General features: G+C 44.5%; 1 protein-coding gene across 1 annotated transcript in view; it reads left to right on the plus strand.

The window, feature by feature from the left end:
* Positions 1 to 24,162, plus strand: part of ERBB4 (erb-b2 receptor tyrosine kinase 4) — a 584,914-nt gene extending 560,752 nt beyond the window's left edge. Inside the window, exons 26-28 of the mRNA XM_030952612.1 lie at positions 12,373 to 12,420; positions 13,211 to 13,502; positions 15,914 to 24,162. Coding sequence (XP_030808472.1) covers positions 12,373 to 12,420; positions 13,211 to 13,502; positions 15,914 to 16,350 — 777 coding nt within the window. The 3' untranslated portion in view covers positions 16,351 to 24,162. The remainder of the gene's footprint in view (positions 1 to 12,372; positions 12,421 to 13,210; positions 13,503 to 15,913) is intronic.
* The last annotated feature ends 382 nt before the right edge of the window (positions 24,163 to 24,544 follow it).

Raw genomic sequence — 24,544 nt, forward strand, 5'->3', positions numbered from 1 at the left:
CAGATGCTGGCAGGCTGAGCTGGGCACCCTCCCTGTCAGGGGAGGAGATGCTCTTCATTACACATGGGGACTCGAGGCACAGAGTGTTCAGGGGAATTCAGCTCACAGAACTCCAGCCATCTGAGGGGTAGGGATACAATCTGAACTCTTCCCCCAGACTTCATTTCCTGGTACTGAACATTGCTGCCTACCTGGGGCATTTCCAGTGGGACAAGTTCCTTTCTGGAGGTGTCTTTCTCTACCCCCTGAGAGCTGCAGAGCAGTCTCAGCCCTGCTGTGGGAGCTCTGGGGCGTTGAATCCTGTCCTGCTTGTCTGTGCCCTGCTGCAGGTGAGCAGCTAAGTCAGATGTCTGGAATGTGTTTTCCCTCCTCTGCCTGTTCCTGTGCTTGGCTCCAGCCTTTCAACATCTCACTTGCCACCCCTTCTCACATAACTAAAGAGCTGGTGAAATGCATTCATCATGTGAGGGCATTCACACAGGCATCTGGTGTGTTTTAACCAGGCACTTGTTTTCTCTCCAGCCTCCTTTTGGTCCAGAGTCACAGTTTAAATACTAAGTAGAGTCCCTTTGAAATGCTGCTGTTTATTCCTCATGGTTTAGACACCTTTTGGACACTTATCCTTAGCTGAGATGGTTCCAAATTCACACCCAGGTGTGAGCTGAGTACAGCAGGTGAGACAGGGAAGAGGTGAGTGAGAGCCAAGTGTATAACCTGAGCCAGTGTCCATGCTCTGGCCATACCTGCAGGTAGCTCCTTACCCTCTCCTGAGGGAATGATGGCTTTCTGGGAGTAAGGAAGACAAAATCTGACCTTAATAGTCAGTTTGGAAGGAAATTGTTGCAAAGAGATGTCTGGATTCATATAGTATTTCTCCTGCTTCACTGAATGACAGTGAAGTAGGGATGATGCACAATTTAGCAATTGTGAGAAACTTTCTTTTTGTGGCTATAAGAATTAATTGATGGTGATCTGAAATAAGTCAGGTTTACTACTAGCTGTCTCTGGAGAGGTTGTTTCCTTTCCTGACAGCTTCTGAGGAAGAAGGGAAGGGCAGCAGTTACCTTTGGAAGGCACTCCCTGTCACAGGGATGTAAATCACGGGAGCCTGGTTTGCCCCAGTGGAGTGCTGCCTCTTACACCAACACAGGGCTGAGAGGGCAGGGTCTGACACAGTGCCTTTGTTATAGTCATCCCACTCCATGTTTGCTGGAAGCACTGGGACACACTTAAAGGAGAAAGGCTTAGTAGAAAAATCTACTTGCTTTTTGAACATCTCCCTTTGCCCTCTGTTTTGGTACGAGCCCAGTTGAGGAACCCACTAGTGCTGAGGGGATTCCAGTAAAAATCCTAGAGTTAATATTCTCCAAGATTTATTTACAGCATGTTATTTGGGCAGCCAGCATAGTCACTGGGATATTCATGGAATGAAAACACAGGCATTTAATTCTAATATTATCATTAGTGGTGGTGGTGGTGGTGATGTTATTACATGAAAATTTAAATAACTTTCACAAAGCCTTTTCCCAACTTCAAAGCACACCATTTCAGCTGCTTGCACACATGTGATCTTGAGCTCAGCAGAGCAGCAGAAAGAGACCCCAGGCCTCATTTTTTCCATACAGAGAGACTCCATCACATTCTTGACGTGACATCTCCTTCCCTCAGCTCACAATTTCCCATCTTGGTTTGAAACTGTGATCTTGTACCACTAAAGACATTGGGAGCTTAGCTTTGCAATTCAATTTAATGACAGTAGCAAGACTGTATCCTCTTTTCAGTAACTTGCTGGGAGGTTTTTCTCTGGCATTGTGCAACAATCTAACACTTAAACAAAGCTAGAATTACCTTTTGCCAGAAGTCTGCAGTTTGTGAGCCAAGCTGTCTGATCCAGATCAGACAGAGAGGTCAGAGAGGGCTGAGCTAGAAGCCCTGCACTCCTGGTTTCCTTTGCAGAGGTGTTTTCTGGAGGTAATACATGTGTGCAGAAAGCCACATACATTTCTGTTGCCTTTGTGAAGCAGTCAGTTTCTCGGTACATTCACTATTCTTTTAGTGAAGATTGATTTAAACATAACACAATCACCCCTTTAAGGTAATAGTGCATCTGCTGTGCATAGCTCAGTACAGATGGATGTCAGCTACAGGAGTCACATGGAATTGAAATGCTGTCAGAGCTCTCTCTCTGCACTTGTCTGATTCTGTCTGGGCGTTTCCTTTGGACAGTCTCTGATTTATGCTTGTGCATATTGATGCTGTACAAACTCATTATGGTGCTGCTGCAGCCGTGGACACCAAATGAAAGGATACAGCTTAGGTAGTCTGTGTTCAGTGGGTCTGGCAAATTGCATTTATGGGGAGATTGTGAGGCAGCTTGGTGAAGGAAAACACACAGACAAGAGCTGCATGATATCCATGTCATTTTCAGGGAATAAGAAGCATGGAAAATACTGTATTTCCCACCTTAGCTGCTCCAGTGCAGGTTTAGTGGCCAAGGAGTCCATCAGGGCACCGTGCTCCTCTGTGCTGGCAGTGCTGGTTCAATGTTCAGCATCACAGCTCCTTGGGGACAGAGGTGGGCAGGAGGAAAGCAAGGAGATCAAAAACCTTCTCACACATAAGCTTTGAAGTCAAGGAATATCATCGTTGCTGCTAGTGATGAAGGGATGGGACTGGTTTTGGGCTGAGAACCATTTATTGCTCAGATAAACATCAGTCTCAGAGGCTGTGAGATTTTAAAGCAGCAAGCAGTCAGTCATGGCTCAAAGTAGTCACAAGTTCCTTGTTACAAGATAATACAGAACTTTCTAATCTAATGAACAGTTGCCACAAGGTGTATTTTGCTTTTCTAACCTATCACCTTTACTTATTCCTACTGCACTGTGGGTACTTTTGTCTAATAGGCTTTTGTCACGCTTACACACATATATGCTTCAATTATAACTTCTAAACTCTTAGAAGTTAGAACTTTCTTGTACTTATAGTACTCTCTAAGAACTATAAGTACAAGAAAATTCTAACAGACTTAGAACTCTCTTGTACTCCGTACCATCACACCTCTACATTATAAACTCTTCACTATCTTATCCATACAGTTTCTTACTTAAGGCATATTCTTCCTTACAACTATAGAAACATAAGTTTGATTTTTCTACTTAATGTCTGTGTACTTTATTTTTACATCAATCTAAGCCCCTTCCAAGGCTGCGGATTAAACTCTTCAATGTCTGTAGAAGTTTGTGTTTTCTGATTTGAACAAAGGAAGAGCAGGAGCATTTACTTTCTCAGGAAAGCCCTGTGGTGGTCTCAGGGCTTGCAGCTTCTTGGTGGGAGAGGCACCACTGGAGGAGGCTTGTGTAAAACACTCCCACCCATGGGAAGAAAAGAGCTATTTGGATGTGCTTTAGCACTGCAGTGCTGCAGCCCCTGGATAGAAGACTGGAGAGAGGGAAGGCTTCTGGGAAGTTGCCAGCTCCCCAGGAAGTCCCACATCCTTCCTCCTCAGGGGTTACAGAGATTTATGAAGCTGCAAGGCTCAGACACAGCTCCAGCATTTCCATCACATCCATGCTGGCTCCCTGCTGGCATGTCCTTGGGACCTACCTATGCTGCTGGCACAGGCTCTGACCCTGGCCTCTCTCGTGAAGTCCAACTTTTAAATAAAAATTAGCATCCTAAGCTAAATTGAATTCTTTAATTGGATCTGAAACTCTTCAGCTGCAATTTTGTCTCTGGCTTTTTCCAGTTTTTATTTTCCACTGTCCAGAGATACTCCAGAAAAATAGAGTTTTAGAAGCTCTGTGCTTCTGAGAGATAAGCTGAATCCTCAGCAGTGTTTCCATGAGCACAGGACCCCAGTTGGTGCTCGAGTGTCCTGCATTCCCATCCATTAGATGATTCATTCAGGTATTTGTAACGAGTGCTGTCCTGTGTGTGCAGAGATAATGCTAACGCAGCGAGCACTCTGTGTGCCCCATGATGCTTTTTGCTCTAAATCCTTGGCTAATTCCTGGTGAAAACTGTCTATACTGTTTATTGATGCTGTCCCTGTAATTTTATTCCTTGCACTGTACATCATGGAAGCACCAATTGTCAACCCTGCAATTAAATATCAAGCAATTTTTTGTTTTCAGAGATGTCTAATGCATATGCCCATGGACACTGTCCTGCTTGGCTTAAGCAGCATGTGGGAAAACTGGGAGCCAGTTTTCAGCTCTCTGAGCAGGACCTGGTGTGGCCTTAGGTCTGGTAGTGCAGCATCCTTGCCCCTTGGCAAAGCCAGGAGAGATTTGTGGTTTCCCCGTGGTTCCTCTTGTGTCCAGGGTTTTAGCAGCACCTGCTCCCTATTGCTTTTCCTGTAAGAGAAGGAAATTAGGTGTTCCTGCCCAAATAATTTCTCCAGGTGTGTCCTGGTCACATGGGACTGATGGCAGTAAAACTGCTTCATGTTGAAATTAATCCAAAATGTATGTGAAGAGACCTCCAGGATGTGTGGGAATGTCACTGTCATATTTTCTGGAAAAATCCCTTCGCCAGGATTTCTTCTCCCGGGAAGCTGAGAAGCCTCAGAGGAAAAATGAAAACAATAATTATCTGATTTGCTTCTCCTGTATTTTGCTGCTTTGGAATGTGGTTGGGGATTGTTTATACAACATGTGAATTGGGTTTTTTAAATGACCAATCACAGTCCAGCTGTGTCAGGACTCTGGAAGAGGTCACAAATTTTTCATCATTATCTTGTTAAGCCTTCTGTAAGGATCCTTTCTCTATTCTTTAGTATAGTTTTAGTATAGTATTCTATATTATAATATAATATCATAAAATAATAAATTAGCCTTCCAAGAACATGGAATCAAACTCTCAATTCTTCCTTTGTCCTGGGGACCCAGCAAATACCACATGGGGCCATTAAAAGCATCTTGTCCAACCTTCTGGCATAGCATAGACAAGAGTTACTTGTCTCTTAATTTCTGCATCAGGTGCAGAAATTCTATTTGAGGTGGAGTTTGTCTTTTAAAAAGATTGTCTTCATTGTGTCAGGTAGGGTGGAAAATACATCACAGTCTCACTGGGCAATTCATGCTGATTCTTTAGCAGGGTTTGGATCCTGTTCCTGCCTGCCATGCACAATTTTTTGTGCTAGATCTAAGGAGCTGCCAGCCATCAGAAATCTCTGGTTCTCATGGTGTGATTCTTGGGGTGTCCTGTGCAGGGCCAAGAGCTGCACTCAATGATCCTTGGGGGTCCCTTCCAGTTCAGGATATTCTGTGATTCTCTGATTCTTCTGTTTAAAAGAGTAAACAGGATATTACCATTTGTATGTGTTTGTTGTTCAATGATGACAACACAGATGTCCTTTTCTTGGTTTGTTTGTGCTGTTTGCCAATTTCCTGCTTCTGCAGGATCTTCCCAAAAATGATATGACCAAATCTTCCCCTAAATTTAGTACCTCTTAGAGCAGTCTGTCAGGTTGTGGTCTTCTTTAGTTATTGCTATCCCTTTTCTTTAATTACTGCTCCTTAAAAGGTGATCAGACACTTTCTGAAAATCTTAGTAGTTATTTATTTTGCCTCTGTCACTTCCTTATGCAAGTGTGGGAATAAAATCTCCAATGCCAGAACAGATGGTCTTGTAAATGAACTAGACATTGATTCAAAGCATTTCACAGTGTTTCAGATGATTACACTGAGTAACTCTAGATCAGCTCTCTTGCTTCTTTAGAACTGCATGATTACTTGGAGAAGTTTGTATGCAGCCCTTCTGCGTGTCTTTTGCTAAACACTACATTTTGTGTATTTCCCTAGGAGAGTTTAAGCAATTTACTGCCTTCAGACCTTTAGGGTAATTCTAAAAGTCCACCAAACCCCCTTCAAGAGCTCCAGTTCCCATTTTCTGCTTTCCTAAGTTTTAATGACATTCTGGTGGTAGGAGGCTCCTGTCTGTTCTGCTCTGCCTTTTGCATTAAGCACTTCCCAAGAGCTGTTGGTGTTTAGTTGGTTCTGGCACACCACCACAAGTATTTTTCCTTTTCTCTTCTGGAAAATTCTTCTGTTTCTAGTCTTTGTTGAAAGTGTGGATAGCACCAGGCCAACCTTGTCCATGAAAAGCAGGAGATGAACCCAGACTAATATCAAGCAGCCTAATTTCATTGCTCAGGGTGAAAAGGTACTGAGAATAAGCATGCAAAAATACACTATAAAATATATTACATGAAAAATTATTTTGATCTTAATATTTTTTTAAAAAAAGGAAAGCTTCTTACAAAATATGTGTATCTAGAACAGATATTTAAATACCTTTTATTTAAATATGTGCTTTTTAAAATGTGCTAGTCTTGCTAGAGGAGAAAGGCAGAAAATTCCAATGGAGGACTCAAATGGAATAGATAATTCCTGGGTCTTCAGAGAGAATTCTATGAAAGTGCTTTATTGCAATTAGTTTCTTGCTTTGCAGCCAGGCTGGCTGAAATCAATGACAGCTCTCAAGGAGGAAACCCTTCTCAGCCTGAACTGATTATCGGAGCAACTGGCCAAATTAACTCATGATTTTGCAGAGAAGTGCCTTAAAACTGGAATTTTTTAATGGATTAGCTGTTTTCTGTCACATTCAGGCTTCTGTATTCAGGCATATAGTTTAGAGTCAGAGAAGAGGATAAAGAGTTAAAAGGCACAAAGAGTTAGAAACTTTGCTAAAGAATTGGATGGTATTTTGGCTTCTACAAATTGTAAGATGGATTAATAACAAAACCACCACCTCACAGTACCTTCTGCAGGCTCAGTGGAACTGGTGGGAGAAGCTGGAGCTGTACATTCTTCCATCCCTGATGTGTGACATGTAAATTCACTGAGCTTTAATATAAACTGGTTTAAAATCAGGCAGCATCTGCTTAATCCATGAATAGCTGCTGGCTGTGTTAACAGTATAGAGAGCTCACAGCTGATCCATTTTCTTTTCTATCCTGAAAAGAAAAAGTCAATAGATACAAAAAGAGTAAGTAATAAATATTTTTATACTGCACTGATGAGGCATTCTTAGAAAACAGCAAGCTAAACAACTCTACATAATTCAGTAGATGGAAGAGTGGACTGAGAGTCAGGAAATAATTATGAGAGCTGGGAGAAAATTTTTTCTTTTGTGACAAGATGTGAAGCAGAAATTGTTAGTGGAAAATATCCATTTGTGAGGAACACTATTTGTAGTTTTCTTAAAATAGTAAAAGCACCTGAAAAATACCAGGGGGCATGATTTGCAAGTGCACCAAGCAGAGCTGCAAGGAGTTGCAGCTTAACAACTTAAACACCAGTCTGGTCCCAAAGGTGGAGAAGGCTCAGTGTCCCAGGGCAGTGGGACTCCTGGGATAATGCTTTGGGAGGACTCCCAGGTGGCAGGAGGACTAGAGAGCATCCTGTGAAATAAACACTAAATACTGTACTTTCTAAACATAGATGCAATGGAGCTAAATGCCAGCACAGCCCAAAAAACCTCCTTTGTTAGCCAGAGTAGAGAGTCTGCCTTTCTTGTTGAATGCTGCGGGAGGGGAAAATAATTTTCAAAGCTATAAAAAGACTCTCCAAAAGATGCAGTTGGGAGAAGTGGGAGGAGGCACAGATGAAGTGTAGATTTAGAATGTTGAAAAATGATTATTTTATCCAAATCAGCTGGATGGTTAGATCTTTTAGACTATTATTGCCACCAGAACCTCAGCCGTGCTCTAAATCAACTCAGCATTTCATCAAGAAGCCTATTCTTTGCTTTAAGAGACCAAGAGTGCACAATTATGGGTTTCTTTTCCCCCTTGCATAATAAAATTGGGAGATTATCATCAAGTTTCTATTCAGATTTTAGGAAGGCTTTTTTATTTTATTTTTAAAACTCATCTTTGTCTGTAAAAGCTCCCTGTTCAGGCCAGCATGTGGCAATGATTACTGCTGTAAAGGCTTCGATGGAGATGTGCTCTATTTCATTCTCAATGAGGGTTGATGGCATTTTGAGAGGCTCAGAATATCCTTTGATTACTGTATAAAAAAGGCTGGGGAAGATGGCAGTGCAGCATGCACTAGGAGGGGGCTGCTGCTGCTTCCAGCATCGCTCATCAACTTTCTTTTGTGCATCTCTCTTTTTTTTTAAATTTTTTTTCTTCCATGTCACAATCAAAAAATCATGGGTGTGTTGTGGTTTTGGTCTTATTCTCCATCCTTTTCCCTGTTTTGGGATTTGAAGCTTGAGGTCTGTACAGGAAATAAGATGCTGCTGGTCCTGTGTTTTGGACAGAGCAAGAGCAGTGCTGACCCCTCTGTCCCACAGGGAATTGTTGGAACAGGTGGGAAATGGCACCTCATCCCTCTCAAATCGTGGGGAATTGGCTCAGTGCTAAAAGGTGCCATTACTGTAAAGTGTCTTGGAGAGTGTATTAGAAAAGAGAGTGACAGAAAGCTAGTCATGGGTGACAGGAAGGATGGGGGAGTCAAGGAGATTGGAAGGAAAAGATAGGCAATGCCAGCTGTCTCTGTTCCTGCTCTGCTCTCTGTTTGACACTCAGATGCATTAACACAGACTGAAAGGCAAAGGGAATCCTTGCATCGCCATTCCTTTGTCATGCTTAGACCAAAGTGCACATTGTGCCAGCTGAAATCCATTTGCCAGCCCCTCTGAAGGTAGGGTGGAGGATGGATGCAGGTTTCTGAGCTCCAGAGAACAGCTGAGTTTCCAAGCCTTTGGTGCCAGCAGCAGAATGCTTTTATTTCCAGCCTGGCTATCAGGCTCAAAGAGAGGAGGCTACACAAGAGCATTTCACCTACCTTTTCCTGTCTTTGTAGCTGGATACTGAGTTTTGTGCCCAAATTGGGCATTTCTTAAGAGATTATTTTCATTGGTGGGGTTGTCATCTTTGACTTCTCTACTTGGTGAACTGCTAGACTGAAAATATATAGTTTATATGTGGGATTTTCCAGCAACAGCACAGGAAATTCTCTGTGCTGTGTATGGGAATGTTGTTTCCCATGCCAAGATTTTTTTTGGTGATGTATGCCATTTACTGCTCACAGTCCAGACTAAATTACTCCTAGAAGGCAGTTTGGGTGTCCCAATCCATATGGACTGCTCTAAAAGAGTTAACAAGTCTGAAAACAGACAGTTGTTGTGAGAGAAAATGATGCAAGAGAAGGTGGTGATGATTTATCTGAAGCTAGGAAGTTGGTCAGTACTGAGCTGAACCCAGGGGTCAGTGAAACACCCAGACTGACTCTGGACAGGTTCAGGGCTGTCTTAAACTCCCCATTCTGCCAGGACATGGGCTGGCATACCTCAGCCTATGGGAGCTGAGTTACAGCCCAGGCTGCCTGCAAATCCTACCTGTCCTCTGGCAAGCAGCAACCAGAAAAAAAGTCAGATGTAGAAAAAGACTGAATCTTTGTTTCTTCTATTTATTTTTCCCTCACTGATCTAAGCTGGATGTTTTGTGTCTCAGTGGTAGATGCAGCAGTTGCTGGAGACTGGAGCAAACTGATGCTTACATTGTTTCTATACTTGTGATCAACATTAAAGTTAAACATATGACACATTTTGGGAAAAGGTACTGCTGGAAAAGGGGCTGGGATGTCATCATTTCCCATAAAGATTCCCCATCCCCAACTTTATGGCCAAGGAATGCCAGATTTGTGTCAGGCGCTGTGAGCTGTAGGGATGGATATGCTTGAACCTTAACAGACCAGTGTCAAATCCTTTCTATTTATATTTCTATTTCTATGTGGCCTTTCTCTGAGCAGGGGCTGGGACCAGAAACCCCCAGAGGTCTGCAAAGCCTTACAGCAATTACTGTACAAACAGCATTCCATTTCTATTGAACATTGCACAGTGATCTCATGGTGTGTGCTTTTCCCTTTGGTTTCCATCTCAGAAATATTTGCTGTCTGGAGCAGGGCAGAGAAACCTGCAAATTCTGTGGAAGCAGGACTGCAGCCAAGCAGAGGTGGCTGTTCTCCTGGAATGGTCTTTCCTATTTGAATTTCAGTTTGGATCAGCTGTAAAATACCAAGTTGTTCCTTTGGAATTTGCTTGGGGGCTGGGGGGACACTCTGCATTGTGTGCTCTGCCTGCAGCCCCACCAGACCATCCCAAATATTATTCAGATCCACTCCCATAAATCAGAAACTGTGGTACTTGCAGCAAGGTCTCTTATCTTAGGGTGCTTTGGTTTGGTGACTGGAGCCTGGATACTCCCTTGGTTTGAAATTAGGGCAGGAGTTTCTAGGGGAAGGAGGAGTGGGAGTTGTTTCTCACACAGCCCAGGACTGATGAGTGATACAAAGTGTTGCCAGTTTTTACTGAAAGCAGGTAATTATTGAGTTGCCTGAGGCCTGGAGCACAGGATGCCCCTGAACAGCATCCCAGTGGCAAGGCTGGAGTGTTTTACTCCTGTTTGGTGCTTTTTTGTGAAGGAGAGGAAGAGGGAGCTGGGTTTATGCACTTTGAGCAGTATCAGAGTGGGCTCAAACATGTGTGTACATTCCTGCTGGCAAGGCCTTCCTTCAGCAGAGAGAAATCTTTGTCCTGTGAGTTTAGCAGGAACAGAGAGAGCAAGGAACAGCAGTGATTGTGCAACCCTGTCAACATTTCTGTGGCTGGCCAGGAAAACCAGCTTGCAGCAGCAAGGGGGCTGGACCCAACAAGGCTTTGATTTCATTGCAGTTTAAGATGCAGCCAGAAAATATTATGTCCCTGCTATAAAAGGAGGAGATATTTACCTTCAGGAGATTTTTAGAAGCAAGGAATTGGAAAATGAAATTAATGAATAGAAAGCAATAACACAAGCCAATATTCACAGAAATGTTATTTACCACTCTTGGATCAGGGCTCATTTTACACAAATATTGGCTGTTATAACAGCTGATGTGTCATTGGTATTTTGTACCAAAGGACCTTGGAAAAAGGCTTTAGGAGACATTTTCTTGGATTTCATTCTTTCTCCACCTTGTTATGTTTTTGCCTAAAATTCAATCATGTGGTGTACAGAATGAAATCTTGGGCATTTCTGGGGAGGGCTGCTTGTGAGCAGCTAAAGAAGTGAGGCTCCTCTGGAGTGTGATGAGTTCCCCTGTCAATGGATGTGTGCACTCACAGCTAATGGGGATAACTCACATTACAACATCCAAAGGGGGCTGGGATTGATTTTTTTTTTTTAGTATACAAGCTGAGACTTCTTAAGTAGGCTTATGTAGTGAGGTCCTCGACCAACCAGCCACTAATGTCTATCTCATAAAGGCAGAGATGGTAATTCCAGTGAGACTTTTAGAATCATAAATCCAAATCCTAGAGCTTTTCAGTAAAGCAACACCTGCTGATTTTTTCAAGATAGTATTTAAAATGCAAAACCAGCACCAGCAAACCCCCGTCACCCCAGCAAAAATCAACAAAGTAAATTGCATTTGACATACAAAACAAAATGTTTTACCTGGTAAAATCCAAACATATTTTCTTTTCATAGTGTGATTCATGTCCTGACCAATAAGAGTTGTCTGAGGATAATCTTGGAAGCCTACAAAATTATGACCTCACATTGCAATTACCAGTCAATTTAAGCACACTTAAACACTTATAATAATTTTTTTTATATTAAATTTTCAAACCAACTTAGTGGCACCACAGTTTCTTTGCCTTCTGTTCTAATGGAGAAGTGGCCACAGGGTATCAGCTCATGGGGAAAAACAGTAAAGAAGTAAAAAAAAATGTAGACAAATGCAAAAAATGCAGTGGTGGAGAGCCATATGCAAGGTTCTGTGGTAAGGGGTGTTGCAAGACAAATATGTTTAGTACAGCACTAAAGGAGAGGCATGAAGAAACACAATTATAGTGATCTTAGTTGGCAGGCCACTGACTGGAAAGGCTCTTGTCAGCAAAAATAGCAATAAACACATTAATGGCAGTCCATTGTCTGCTGCCATCTTGGGACAGGGCTGTGCTCAGAGGGCCTGTTACTGTGGTTGCAGAGGATGTATTTAAATATTAGAGTCACAGCCAAGAAGAGCTAAAGATAGGACAGTGGCTTTAGCCTTTTGTGCTGAGGGTGGAGCAGAGCCCACAGACACACAATGCCATCCTGGAACACTATTTGTTTAAGCTGCTAATCTTCTAAACTTTTACTGGCAGACTTCTGTGTGCAGAAGTCAAGCCTATTGGCAAAAGGCTTGCTTTTCTAAGACACAGATTGTTGTTGGGGGTGAGGCATTTGCCCTGACTGAATTTGAATTTTGGGTCCAGTTAGAAAATGTGACTGATGTGCATGTTTCTCCCAATTAGCTCATACAGCTCATGTGACTTGTTTCATTCATGTGGCCTCTTGTTATGTATCCATCACCCATTTTTCTTTCCTATTAGAGTGAAATTGGACACAGCCCTCCTCCTGCCTACACCCCTATGTCAGGAGTAAGTATTTCACATTCAGCCTTCATCCTTCAGGCTTTCCTTCTTTCTTCACTATTTTTTTTTCTTTTTCAAACTCCTTTTTCCTGCATAAATGACTCAAAACCAGGTAATGAAGTGTTTATAGAAGGAATCAAATAGTTAAGATCTGTGGATTCGTGTGCAAACTCTAGGGAGCCACATCCAGAACTCTGACAACTTATCTGAAAAAGCATTTAGGTGAAAGGCTGGGATGGATTTGTACATCTTTCCTTCCTGTCTGTAGGTCATGATGTTGAAAGTTCCTTGCACGGCCGTGCTCACAAGCAAAATGGAGGTTGAGTTAAACCACTGAGTTGAGGTGCCAATACAAACAGAGTTCACCAGCCTGAAATGCACTTCCTGATGGAATTACACATGCTGTGGGTGACCCCATGATTCTCACCACAGAGTATCACCCCAGAATAAACAGAGATTACAGTGGTTTCTGTCCCCAGTCAGGAGGAGATTTCCCAAACATGAGGTTTAAAGGGCTTTGATCAGAAGTCAGGGGAGGCTGCCAGAGTAATAGAAGAGGAAACACCACCTTCACCTCCTGCAGCTGTGTGTGTCCAGCCTCCATGTGCCTACTAAAAGACAAGTTTTCCTGCCCCATTTCTATCCCCTGAGCACCACTGGGCAGATGGATGCTTTGTGGAAGCCTGGAAGCTCAGGATGGGCAGGGCAGGCACAGGAGGCTCAGCCATGGCTTGCTGTTGAAGCTTCTCCCCTTGGAATCCTCCTTTCCCACGCTGTGTGTCCTTTGTTCCAACAGAACCAGTTTGTGTACCGGGATGGCGGCTACACTGCCGAGGTGCCAATGCCGTACAGGGCTCCGGGCTGCATCATTCCTGAAGCCCCAGCTGCTCAAGGGGCCACAGCAGAGATCTTTGAAGACTCTTGCTGCAATGGCACGATGCAGAAACAGGTGGCAACCCTGGCAAAGGAGGACAGCAGCACCCAGAGGTACAGCGCTGACCCCACCGTCTTCATTCCTGAGCGGGTCGTGCGGGGAGAGCTGGATGAGGACGGGTACATGACACCGATGAGAGACAAACCTAAAACAGGTAAGGTATTGCCTTTCCACAGAGCCTCCTGGTCTAGCCTGGCTGCATTTCTTCTCTTTTTACATCAGCAGCTTTTCATCAAAAATGGCTTTATTTAGTTACCTATCAAGTCGAAGCATTCTGACTAGGATAATATTCCTTTACACGGGGATTTGGTTTTCTCTCTTTAATTTTCTACTTTGAAATGCCCAAATGTGCCAGTATGTCAAAGCTGGTAAATCCCCCTTTTACTTTTTTTTTAAGAAATAACAAGAGGAATGAAAAAAGCCAAGCCCCCTCCTTAGCCAAACACAAATCTTCAGTTATTTCCAAGGAAAGGATCTATCTTCAGCCAGCCATAGTCCCAACTTTGCTTTGTTTATTGATCTTCTTATTCTTGGCATTGTGCTTGGTAAATGTCATGTTGAACCTATCACAGAACTCATACACACAGCTGGCATTTTATACCCAAGAGAAGTCTAGGATTGAAAGAACAAGATGTGCTTTAAAGAGAGCGTCACTGCAAGGGGAAGATTGCCTAAATCTGTGCCTGCTCAGCGTGCTGCACTTCCCAGTTTGCCCTCATTCCTTCCTCTCTAAATAATGATAGCAGTCATTTAGATATAAAGGGATGTGTCATTATTAATTTGCTTCCAAAGCTTTGCACTGGCTTTAAAGAAATTAATAAATGCAAATGTAAATGACAAGTCACTAGTGTGTTTGCTAAGAATTTGGAAGTCACTTGTCCTTTGTGTTCCATGATGGAAGAATGGGGGAGCCCTGGGGCTTGACCCATGGCAGTAGCAGTTGTGGAAGTCTCCCTTGCAGTGATTTACTTTCATTGTACCCACATTTATGTACCCATACAGGTGCACCCTGGGGATCCTCAGAGCTCTGCAGGAGCCACCTGAGCCCTCAGGGATGTGGCAGTAGCAGCTCCTTCCTGACCCCCTGGGCACAGACATAGGGTTGTCACGGTGTGGCCACACACTGTGTGTTCCATGCCAGCTGCAGGATTCAAACCAAAGCACTGCTTGGCTGTCATCACTAAAAAAACAAATATTCCCACTATTCAGCTCGTATTCAGTGACAGCTGTGGGTTCAAAGGTGTTCACTGCGTCTTGACCTTCTGCCTCTAATAGTTTTGGCCCCATTCTGGATGAAACCAGGTGATCCCTTGCACCAGGACTCTGTGGAGGCGTGTGCAGAGCCCTTGAGCAGCACCATGCTGCTGGAATTGGGGTGTTAATCCACAGCAAGTGATTTGATGCAACTGTAGCCTGCTCCAAGTCCCATTTTGCAGCTGATCTAAGGCTCTCTTGTTCCCTTTCCAGGGCTCATTTGTACAACCTTTTTTTCATAATGCTTCAAGGCCCTTTGTCCTTCAGGGATGGAAGGTTTTTAATCAGGCAAATTGTTCTGTTAGAAATGAAGCTGTCTTAAAAGTTAGCCCTTGGGGATAGGCTTTGTGCAGAGAGCCTAACTAAGATTCCTATAGAGTTTTCTGGATGGAAGGACTGCAGAGCAGAGGGTTTGCTAATAGGTCCAAGGTTGCAGAGGCAGATGTTGTTCAGTGTGTTTGGGTCTGTAGATCCTACACTGAGAGGAAGTCCAGGGGAGCACATGGGCTGTGGCTCAGCAAGAGCTGTAGCTTAGCTGGCCAGTGTGTTTGATAAAAATATTGAAATATTTTTGATATTTCTAAGTGAAAGGATGTCTTGGAGTTGGTTGTAGATTGGGTTGGGAGCCTGGAAGGAAGGAAGGAAAGAGACTGAAACAAGGAGTGTACAACCTGGCCTTTCCCACTTTTGGCAGACACAGGGGTTGGATGCCCAGAGAAGCCAGGTGGTACCAGGAAAAGCCAGTGACAGTGCTGCTGTCAGTCTTCCAAGGTGTCTGTTTTAACCCCCCATTGTGTGTGGAAAACTTCATTTTTCACAAGTGTGTGTTCAACATAGTTGGCTCCCGATCCCATTTGGAGTTCTTGGAATGGCTGATGTGGAGGAGGGTGCTCTAGTCCAAGTGCTGCAACACAGATGGATTACTGTTGGAATGTTGGGGGACACAAGAGAGATGATGGACTTTGGACCTGGTTAACATAAGAGATTTGATAACAGGATGCCTTAGCAAAAGCAAACAGAACTTTGAATATTAGCCCTAGATTGCAAGAAGATTAAATCAAACAGGTTTACTGGAAAAAGAAAATCCTATTGAACTCTGCAAGCAAGAGATGTTGTTACATGCATAAGTTTGTGTATGTGATTTTAACCTAATCATTGTAGCACACATTACTAGTCTCCCTAAAATAGTATCTAAGTGCTCGTATCCCACAATAAAGTCAGATTCTGATCACCGAGTCAGTCTCCCCGTCTCTCTCCATCACCAACAGATTACTACCACTCTAGGCTGACTTATGTTTATTCTTTCCTCAGATTACCTGAACCCAGTGGAAGAGAACCCATTTGTTTCCCGCCGAAAGAACGGAGATCTCCAAGCTGTGGACAACCCAGAGTACCACAGTGCTCCCAACGGGCAGCCCAAAGCAGAGGACGAGTACGTGAACGAGCCCTTGTACCTCAACACCTTCGCCAACACCTTGGAAAACGCCGAGTACCTGAAGAACAATTTGCCAGAGAAAGCCAAGAAGGCCTTTGACAACCCAGACTACTGGAACCACAGCCTGCCCCCACGGAGCACCCTTCAGCACCCGGACTACCTGCAAGAGTACAGCACAAAATACTTTTACAAACAGAATGGACGGATCCGGCCCATAGTGGCAGAGAATCCTGAATACCTCTCTGAGTTCTCCCTGAAGCCTGGCACTGTGCTGCCCCCGCCGCCCTACAGACACCGGAACACCGTGGTGTAGTGGCTGTGCTCTCACTCAAGTGGAAAGGCAACCCCTTCTAGCTGCCTCACTCTCGCTCCCCCTTTCTCCTTGCCCTTGCCCCTCCTTCCTCCGTCCCTCCCTCCTCCCTCCCTCCCTCCCTCTCTTTCTCCCATGAGCTTCCTCTTCTTGCCAGTTCATCATTTTTGATATTTCTAAATGAAAGGATGTCTTGGAGTTGGTTGCAGATTGGGTTGGGAGCCTGGAAGGAAGGAAGGAAAGAGACTGAAAGGAGGAGTGTCCAACCTGGCCTTTCCCAATTTCGGTGGACGCGGGGGTTGGATGCCCAGAGAAGCCTGGTGGTACTAGGAATGGCCAGTGGCAGTGCTGCTGTCAAGCTTGTTCTCAGTGATTCAACTGTAGGGAAAGCCACAGAAAGGCTGATTCTTTCAGTAGGAACTGATGAGAGTCTGTACAGCATTCCTGGAAATCTCCATGCAATTTCCATCAGGGTAAAAAATGGACAATTTTTATATCCTGTGTGATAGCGTAGTAATTGAGATTGAGAATCCAATTTCTTTCTCTAACACTTTCTATCCCAGCAACTGAATATGGCTAACATAGCTTTTCAAAAGCATTCAGATCTTCATTGTGGCTTTCCAAGAAATGATGATGTGACTCCCACATACAGCTAAGCCCCTCTTCTGAGCCACACCGTGATTTTGTGCCAATTCCCAGCCACAGAGACTCCTGCTCAGAACTGGTACCTGACATGACCATTTTTGTGTGTGTGCCAACACAACAATCACTCTAAACACAAAATACCTTTCAGAAGAGAGTAACAAAACCACACCTCCAATATGTTCATTTGAAGTGGAAAACCAGGCCAAGAAATGAAGATTTGTATGCCAAAAGCTTTGCTTTCCTGTTTTATACCTGCTGACTATAAACACTTCAAAAGATTGTCCCTAATTCTTCCCTCTTTTTCTTCTTCATGGTCATGAAGGGAGCTGGGGATGCTGTCAGGCAACACTGAGGACAAGACAGAGAACTGAAGAGTTTGATTTTCTGTGGGGTGGGGTGGGAAGGGTCCTTTAAACTGGAAGACAGACACTGGACTGGAGAAAACGCACATAGCGGTTCACTGGAAAGTTAGTTTGCACTTAACCTCTGATTTTATTTGAACTGTTTTCTGGATTTTGAATGAAGCAATATGGAAGTGACCAGCAAAATACAAAATAATAATTTTAAATTAAAAAAGAAGTATAAATTATTTGTAAAGGATGACTGTGGAAATGCCAAAATGAAGCAAATCAAGTCTTTGGAACAATGTCTGCCACTCCTGAGAGGCCGATGCAGTGACTGCTTCAGAGAATACAGTGAGAGAGCAGCCAGCTCTTCCTGCTGCTCTATGAAGGACAGCAGAGCAAGCCCTGGAAAGGATCAGGGGAGGCAAATGTCCTGCTCTGGCTTGCAGCACAGTACAGAATACCGTTTTTCTAAAAGGAGGGTTACTCTGGCACAGAAGACAGTGCATATGAGGTTTGAGAAGTCAAAATGTGCATGATTTGCAGAGCTTTCTGTCAAAAATGTAAATAAGTATGAGTCAGTCTCCTTGCACTTAGTTCTGCTTTTATCAACCTCAGTTTTTAGGTAGACACCCCTTGACCTGCTCCTGTTTGGAAATCTCTTTCAAACCAGAGTTCTGGACGTTTTTAGTGATCTGGGGCAGATGGAGCTGGGAAAGGAGACACCAAGGCTTGCTCCTGGCACACCAACACTGTGTGTGTAAGAGCATTTGTGAGCCTACTTCCCACCAAACATCTTAAGGAACCTTTGGAGATCTGCCTGTCTCTATCCATCAAGGTTTTTAAAGGGAAGAAACAATACCTGGTGGATGGCAATCTTGGGTGATGCAACAGTATTTCAGTTTATGCACTTCAGCTGTGTTAGGGCTGAGATCTTTGGGGTGACCTAACCTGGCAACAAAACCAGCAACAACCAGGGGCCTGGAAATGGCATCACCCTCCTCTAAATTCCTGCCATTCCAACAGCTTGTCACCTTTAATCTTAGGGAAGCAGAGGAAGGGAGTAAGAAAAAGCAATAGCTACCTGAAGCTTAGTGGGTCAGCTTGACAAAGGTGTGAAGAGATGTTAAACCCGGCTTGGTTGTTCCCCTTGTAGATGGAAAACAAGCTGTGATCACAAGGCTGGGTCAGCTGTTGGTGCACCAGGTGTGTCCAGGTGGGCATCAAGTACAAAGCTGAAGGTTCTGAAAGCAGCAACAACAGGCACAGATCTTTGAGCTGGTAAAGGAGATCTTGGGTCAAGTGGTACCAAGGTGGTTTGTGGTGATATGACCACTGTCATGGATAGATGGATACAATCTGTACTGAGGGGCCTCTTCTGGTGCCTCTGGTAGCTCCTCACCACCTTAGGGGACATGGGCACACACTGGGCAGGGGCTGGGGCACAGGGGGTGGCACAAGGCCCTGGGTGGCTGCTCCAGGGAAGCTTTGCCCACAGCAGTGCTCACAGGGTGTCTCTGCAGGCTGGGACAGAGAGCAGCACAGGAATGTGGCTGTCCTGTTTCAGCAGGACCATAGGTAGGTGGAGAAAGGTTGATTTGTCCCTGAACAGGCCTTGTAACAGAGTAACTCCTGATGGAGAAAAAATATAAAATAAAAAGCTGGCTCAGCTTACATGTTTAAATTCAGAGCTGAACTTAGAGGCTGCTGGAGCAGAGGCAGGCACACCTCCAGAGCCAGGCACGGGGATGGAGCTGCTCACACCAGGTGAGGCCTGTTTGTTCCTCTGGTAATGAAGTAGTGCTCATGCTAGAAACAAGCCCATGGGGTAATCCAAGTGTAAATACTGGTGGGGTTTAACAATTTAACGTTTTATTTCTTACAAGGCTTGAATTATTTATTAATTTTATTTGTTGACTGTGGGTGTGCTATAATATATTAAGTAGCATGGAAATGCAGGGGTTCCTGCAGGTGGGGCAGCAGGAAAGCTGGAACAGGAGCTTGGGCTCTGCCTGGCAGCCAGGATGAGCCATGCAGAGCCATGCTAGTGGGGTCTGGGATAGCAGAGGACAGGCAGAGGCTTAATGAACACAGTGATTTGGGAGGAGGGAGAGCTCCACACACTGCAGCTTCTCAATTTTTATTTTTTTTTTTATATTTTCTGAGCTTCTGGTTTGAGTTGCAGTTGCCAAAACTGGCCCTTGAGTTCCATGCTGTGCCAGTCACCCCTTGCCCAACAGATGGGCCTGTGTGGTGCTGAGGCTGCTGGTGAACCAGCCCAGAGAGCAGCAGATATCTGAACCCTGCCCCTTCCCTCTGCAGGAGAAGCTCTGAGCTTAGCTGGCAGGTTTTGCCTCTTTGCAACAGATGGTTTAATCATGGCTAAAGAAAAAAGAAAGGGAAACTGAGAGCAGAACTGTTTGGCTGCTTTAATTCCAGCAGAAACTCCTGGCTGTCCCCAACTCACATCTTTGCCTTACTGGGTATTGCTGATGGCTTGGGGAGAGAACTTGGGCAAGTGCACATGGCAAAATCATGGCAAGCATTCCACTGGGATTCATATGGGATGAAAAATGAGGGCCATGGTCTTTAATGCATAATGACAGGTTTGGGGGGAAAGCACATAATCCACACACAAACTGCATTTTGTCAGCACAAAGCAGCAGGTGAACACATCAACAGAAGTACTTTGGGTGTGATTCACTCCCTAGTGCTACAGAAGTACCTGGTTATGTTTTGTGGGTTTTAGAATGCAGTCTCCTGTTTATAAATGTTCTGGTTCCTCCTGTCATGGCCTGTGTCACAGGAGAGCAGTGACCAACTTTTCAAGAGCGCATTTTACCTGACTGTGGATCAGCCATTATCCAAGGCACAAAGCAACCTGCTAAAGGAAAGAGAACAACATTTATTATTTTCTCCTGATCTCTTTCAGTGTTCCTTGTCCTAGCTGTTATTACCTACCTGAGGGTTATTGCAAGCAGATGCTGGGGCCAATTGACTCACTGTAACATAATTGGCTGAAACCAACTCCTTTTACATGTACTTCACATCTTTTCAGATTTTTCTTTTCCTGCAAAACAGCCAGGAGGGATTTTTTTACATGGCCATTGGCTCAGATGTAGCAGAGTATTTACAACTGTATTTCAAACAGGTTGTCTCTCTCAGGTAGCAAGAGATGGAAATAAATCTGCAGTAGGAGCCACCATGTAGATCTGTTTGAGGTACCCTGAAATCCTTTTCTGTGTACAAAGAAATGCTGTATTACCCCTGGATGTACCACTTACTTGGTAGGAAATGTGCTTCTTGACTGCAAGGCTCATCTGCAATGATCTGACACCTGTTCCCACCAAAGATCTCACCCTCATCCAGCACCAATCCCAGCCCTGAAGGAAGGAAAGTGGCAGCTCTGGAAGAGCAGCTCAGCCCTGACTCTGTGGATCCGCTCTTTGCATAGCTTTAGGTAAAGCTGGGCAGTACAGGGGAGAAGTGTGAGTTGTGAGGTGAGTCAGCCTAGAAATACAGCTTGGTTTTGGGGATGGAAAATCAAATATTAAAGAAAAAAAATCTATTTTTGTCTAATGGTGTGCCTGTGTAGGTGTTGCACATCATGGTGGCAGCTAACAGAATGATGGGATTGTGAGAGCTCCTTTATTCCATCTGGGAGAGGAGGAGACAAGGCAGAATGAAGCTGTTGGTCATGTAATTCCCCAGGATAACTGGAGGCATCCCCATGAGCTGTGCTTCCCTGGCAGCCAGGAGCCCTGGGCAGGCATGTCCTTAGAGCAGGGACAGCACCCACAGGGACACACAGAGACACTCCCACTGCAGCCTGCCAGCCCTGTGGGGAGGAAGGAATGGAGCCCCAGAGGTGCCCTGGGCAGTGCCCATGAGTCAGGTTGGCTGCTCCCCCCCTGGCTTCCCAAGTGCATTTCAGAACTATGGAGCTCAGAAGTGTTTACATGCTTGGAAGGATGCTTGGCTTGAGGGTCACTGGTGAAAAAGAGGCTTTAGAATAATGGGAACCAGGCCTGCAGTTTTCAGTCACCTCTTTGGCTCTTAGAGGACACCCCAGAGGGGATGATGGCACCTCAATTTCTCTTTGGCAAGGCTTTTTCAAAAGGTGGTGGCACATGAAGTCTCTGCACCTGCTCATTTCCAGCTGTCACTTGCTGCAGTCTCCCTCCTGTGGATCTTGGACCTCTGCTGCTGACAAAACAGCTCATCTGTGGTTATGCAAAAATCCTGGACTTGGCTTCAGATTGTTTTTCTAGATAGGGTGGCTGGCTCTAGTGCTTATGTTCATCAAGCAGGGAGCTGCAGTTGTCCCATAGAGTAGCCTCAGTGAAGCACCACTGTCTGTGCAGGATTCCCTCTTCTTTATTTTCTGCCTGTTGCTAACCATTAGTTATAAAGGTAGAAAAGGTCACTGTTAAAAATGGGGCTTTCAGACTGGGAACAAGTAGAGAAATAAAGCTATGTGGTTAGAAGCACCACTCTAAAATGTCCCAAAATCATGTGTCCATATTAGTTCTAATATTATTTTAGCACAATTTTGTGTGGAATGGTGGTTTGTTCCAATAGTAGGTTCCTGGCTCTTGAGGAAATCACAGGCAGGTGAAGTTGAGGTTGGTGGTGGTGCTGCAGTGATGGCTGGGATCTGCCTGAAGTTTTGGACAGTGCAGAGCACTTTTTAGGGAGCTTTGTGGTTGTTCAGGTCCGACTGATGGGACTCAGTGGGACTTGAACTGTAGCCAGTCTCATCTCCTAACCAGAGCCAGAGGGACACCTTCTGCCCAGGGTGTCCTCCAGCTGGGGACTGTGGCAGCAATACAGGAAAAGGTGTGAGGGGGGACATCCCAACAGGAAACTAGAGGAGTCAAAGCTGGGTAATTTTCCCCCTTTTTTAAAATTTAATTTTAAAAGTGAGCTTTGTGGACCTTGGCAGAGAGGGGTTTTAAGGGGAGTTTTGTAAGGTGTTAGGCAGTGTGAGTAGTTCTGTCCCAGTTCTTCTCCCCTCACCAATAAAAAAGCCATGAAATCACCCTCCAGCAGCATTGTGGATGAGCCCTTCACCTGCTGTGGAGGTGCATCCTGGCCAGCACCCTCAGGCTGCTGGCTCAGGTGTGACCAGGCCCACAGCTACAGGAGCTGTCACCGAGTGCCATTTGCTAGCAGTTTGGTCCCCAGCCCAACCTTTGAGCTCTCCTAGGGGGGAAACACTGCATTGTCCATAGCACTCTGAAGACTAAAAACCCTTTTGGGATAACCACAGTAGGGAACTGTGACTGGTATTTTCTAAGTGTAGATATGTATGCTGTTCTTTCGAGGTAAGGTACTCTGACATATGTAGCATAAACTGGTCCTGCTGTTAAATGGGTCGATTATTAACTGAGCAGCTGTGTAGGGGGTAGCTAACTTTGAATGCATGAAATCACTGTTCCTCTGGCTTTGGGATGGGAGCTAGGTACTGGCTGCTTGTGGGGGTACTTATGGTGGGGTAATGCAAGAGGGAAATGCAGGTGAAGGAGAAAACTGGGAATTTTTTATAGCATTTTAAAGATGGAAATTGGTACCCATTCAATACATTATTCACAATGGTTTTAATCCCTTCTTTTGCTCAGTTTTTACTACTTCCCCAATATTGTAAGCTGGAATTGGTAAATAGGTATCAGGGAAGGGAAACTGAGGGGAAAAGAAGTCTCTTTCTAAGAACAGACATAGCCAAATTTCATTTCCTGACCTGGTGGTCTTGAACCACTGACTTTTCAGATGAGGCTCCAATTCAGGCCCAGGGTATGACATTAGTGTCCCCTTGGAATCAAAGGCTCCCACCTGGCAGGGAACACTGGGGTAGCACTGGGCTCCTGGTGCCAACATGGCCCAGCCCAGAGGAACCAGCAGCACACACAGGTGGGGTGGTCTGGGTTCCTGTCAATCCTCCATGTTTGGAAAGAGCCACAACATCAAACAACAATACTTCTGCCTTATGAAGTACCTTCAAAAGAAGAGAAGTGTCAGCAAGTTGGGGAAGACACTCATTTCTTGCAAAGTGATGCATTCAGAGTTAGCTGCCTTTCTGAAACAAAAATAAAAAGAAATTCAATACCTACTGTATGTTACTTTGAAAATGTGAATAGTATTTTTATAGCTTGTTAAAGACACAGCTAGTTGCATTTGTAAATAAGGATAATGTTGCTTTTATTTTCCTTGTGGACACCATTGTTTGGAACATAATTGTCCTTAGGGTTGATTTGTATATAGGTAATTTGCTTGTGATTTAAGCCGCTCCTCCCCTTTCCTTTCTCTCCCTCCCCACCCTCTGGTTTTGGTTAGAGGTACCATTTTCAGCATTCTGTGTAATTCTGTGTTTTAGCACTGTTGTGGTGTGTTCAGACTTTCTGCACTTGCTTACACAGTAGGGTATGCCAATCGTGTGTGGCGTAATGTTCCTTTAACCTTTCCTTTCTCATATTTTAGCTGTTGGGAATTATACACTGTTAAAATACTTACTGACCTGGGTTAATATTAGGTACATATTTTAGCATAATTTCCCTTCTTTTCATGGTTTCTCGGGTTTTTTCTTTTTTTTTTTTCCTTTCCCTTCCCTTTTGTCTTGTTTGGAAGCTGGGAAGAAACCTGTGGATCTTCTCTTTGTGTGGTTCTATTCCCCACTCCCGTGTGCAGCCCAGAGTTTCTCCTCATGGTCCTTGGGGTAGAGCTTTATCTGTTTGTTAAGGCAAATGTAGACTGCGACCCACCTTGCATCAACCCACGCTCATCCCAGCTGAACAATTTGAAAACTGTTCTGCCTTTTTGTTACATGAATCTGTCAGAAATATATTTTTAATTTAATATAAATGAAATTCAATAAAATATGAAACAAAGTCTCTGTGCACAAGTGAAATCTCTTGGAAGGTGGCTTGGGTGCTGCCAGTACCACAGAGTCTCTATGTCCATGGAAAGCCCTGGCATGGCCCTGACCTGGACCCTACGCACCCCACCCCAGCAATCCCAGGGTTGTGCAATTCTGAGCTTTTCATTCCTTTTAAAACAAACCACAGCCCATGAAGGTGTTGGTACCTGTGCCCCAGCTCACTCACTGGGTGTGCAGCTGCAGCTCATTCACCCACATGGCTCAGCTGGGTGATTTATCTGCCCATCATCTTTGCTGGAGAGGGTAGAGGGTGGTGTGGGGAATGATGCTTGTG

This window comes from Camarhynchus parvulus, chromosome 7 (assembly GCF_901933205.1).
Source record: "Camarhynchus parvulus chromosome 7, STF_HiC, whole genome shotgun sequence".
NCBI classification, from domain to species: Eukaryota; Metazoa; Chordata; class Aves; order Passeriformes; family Thraupidae; genus Camarhynchus; species Camarhynchus parvulus.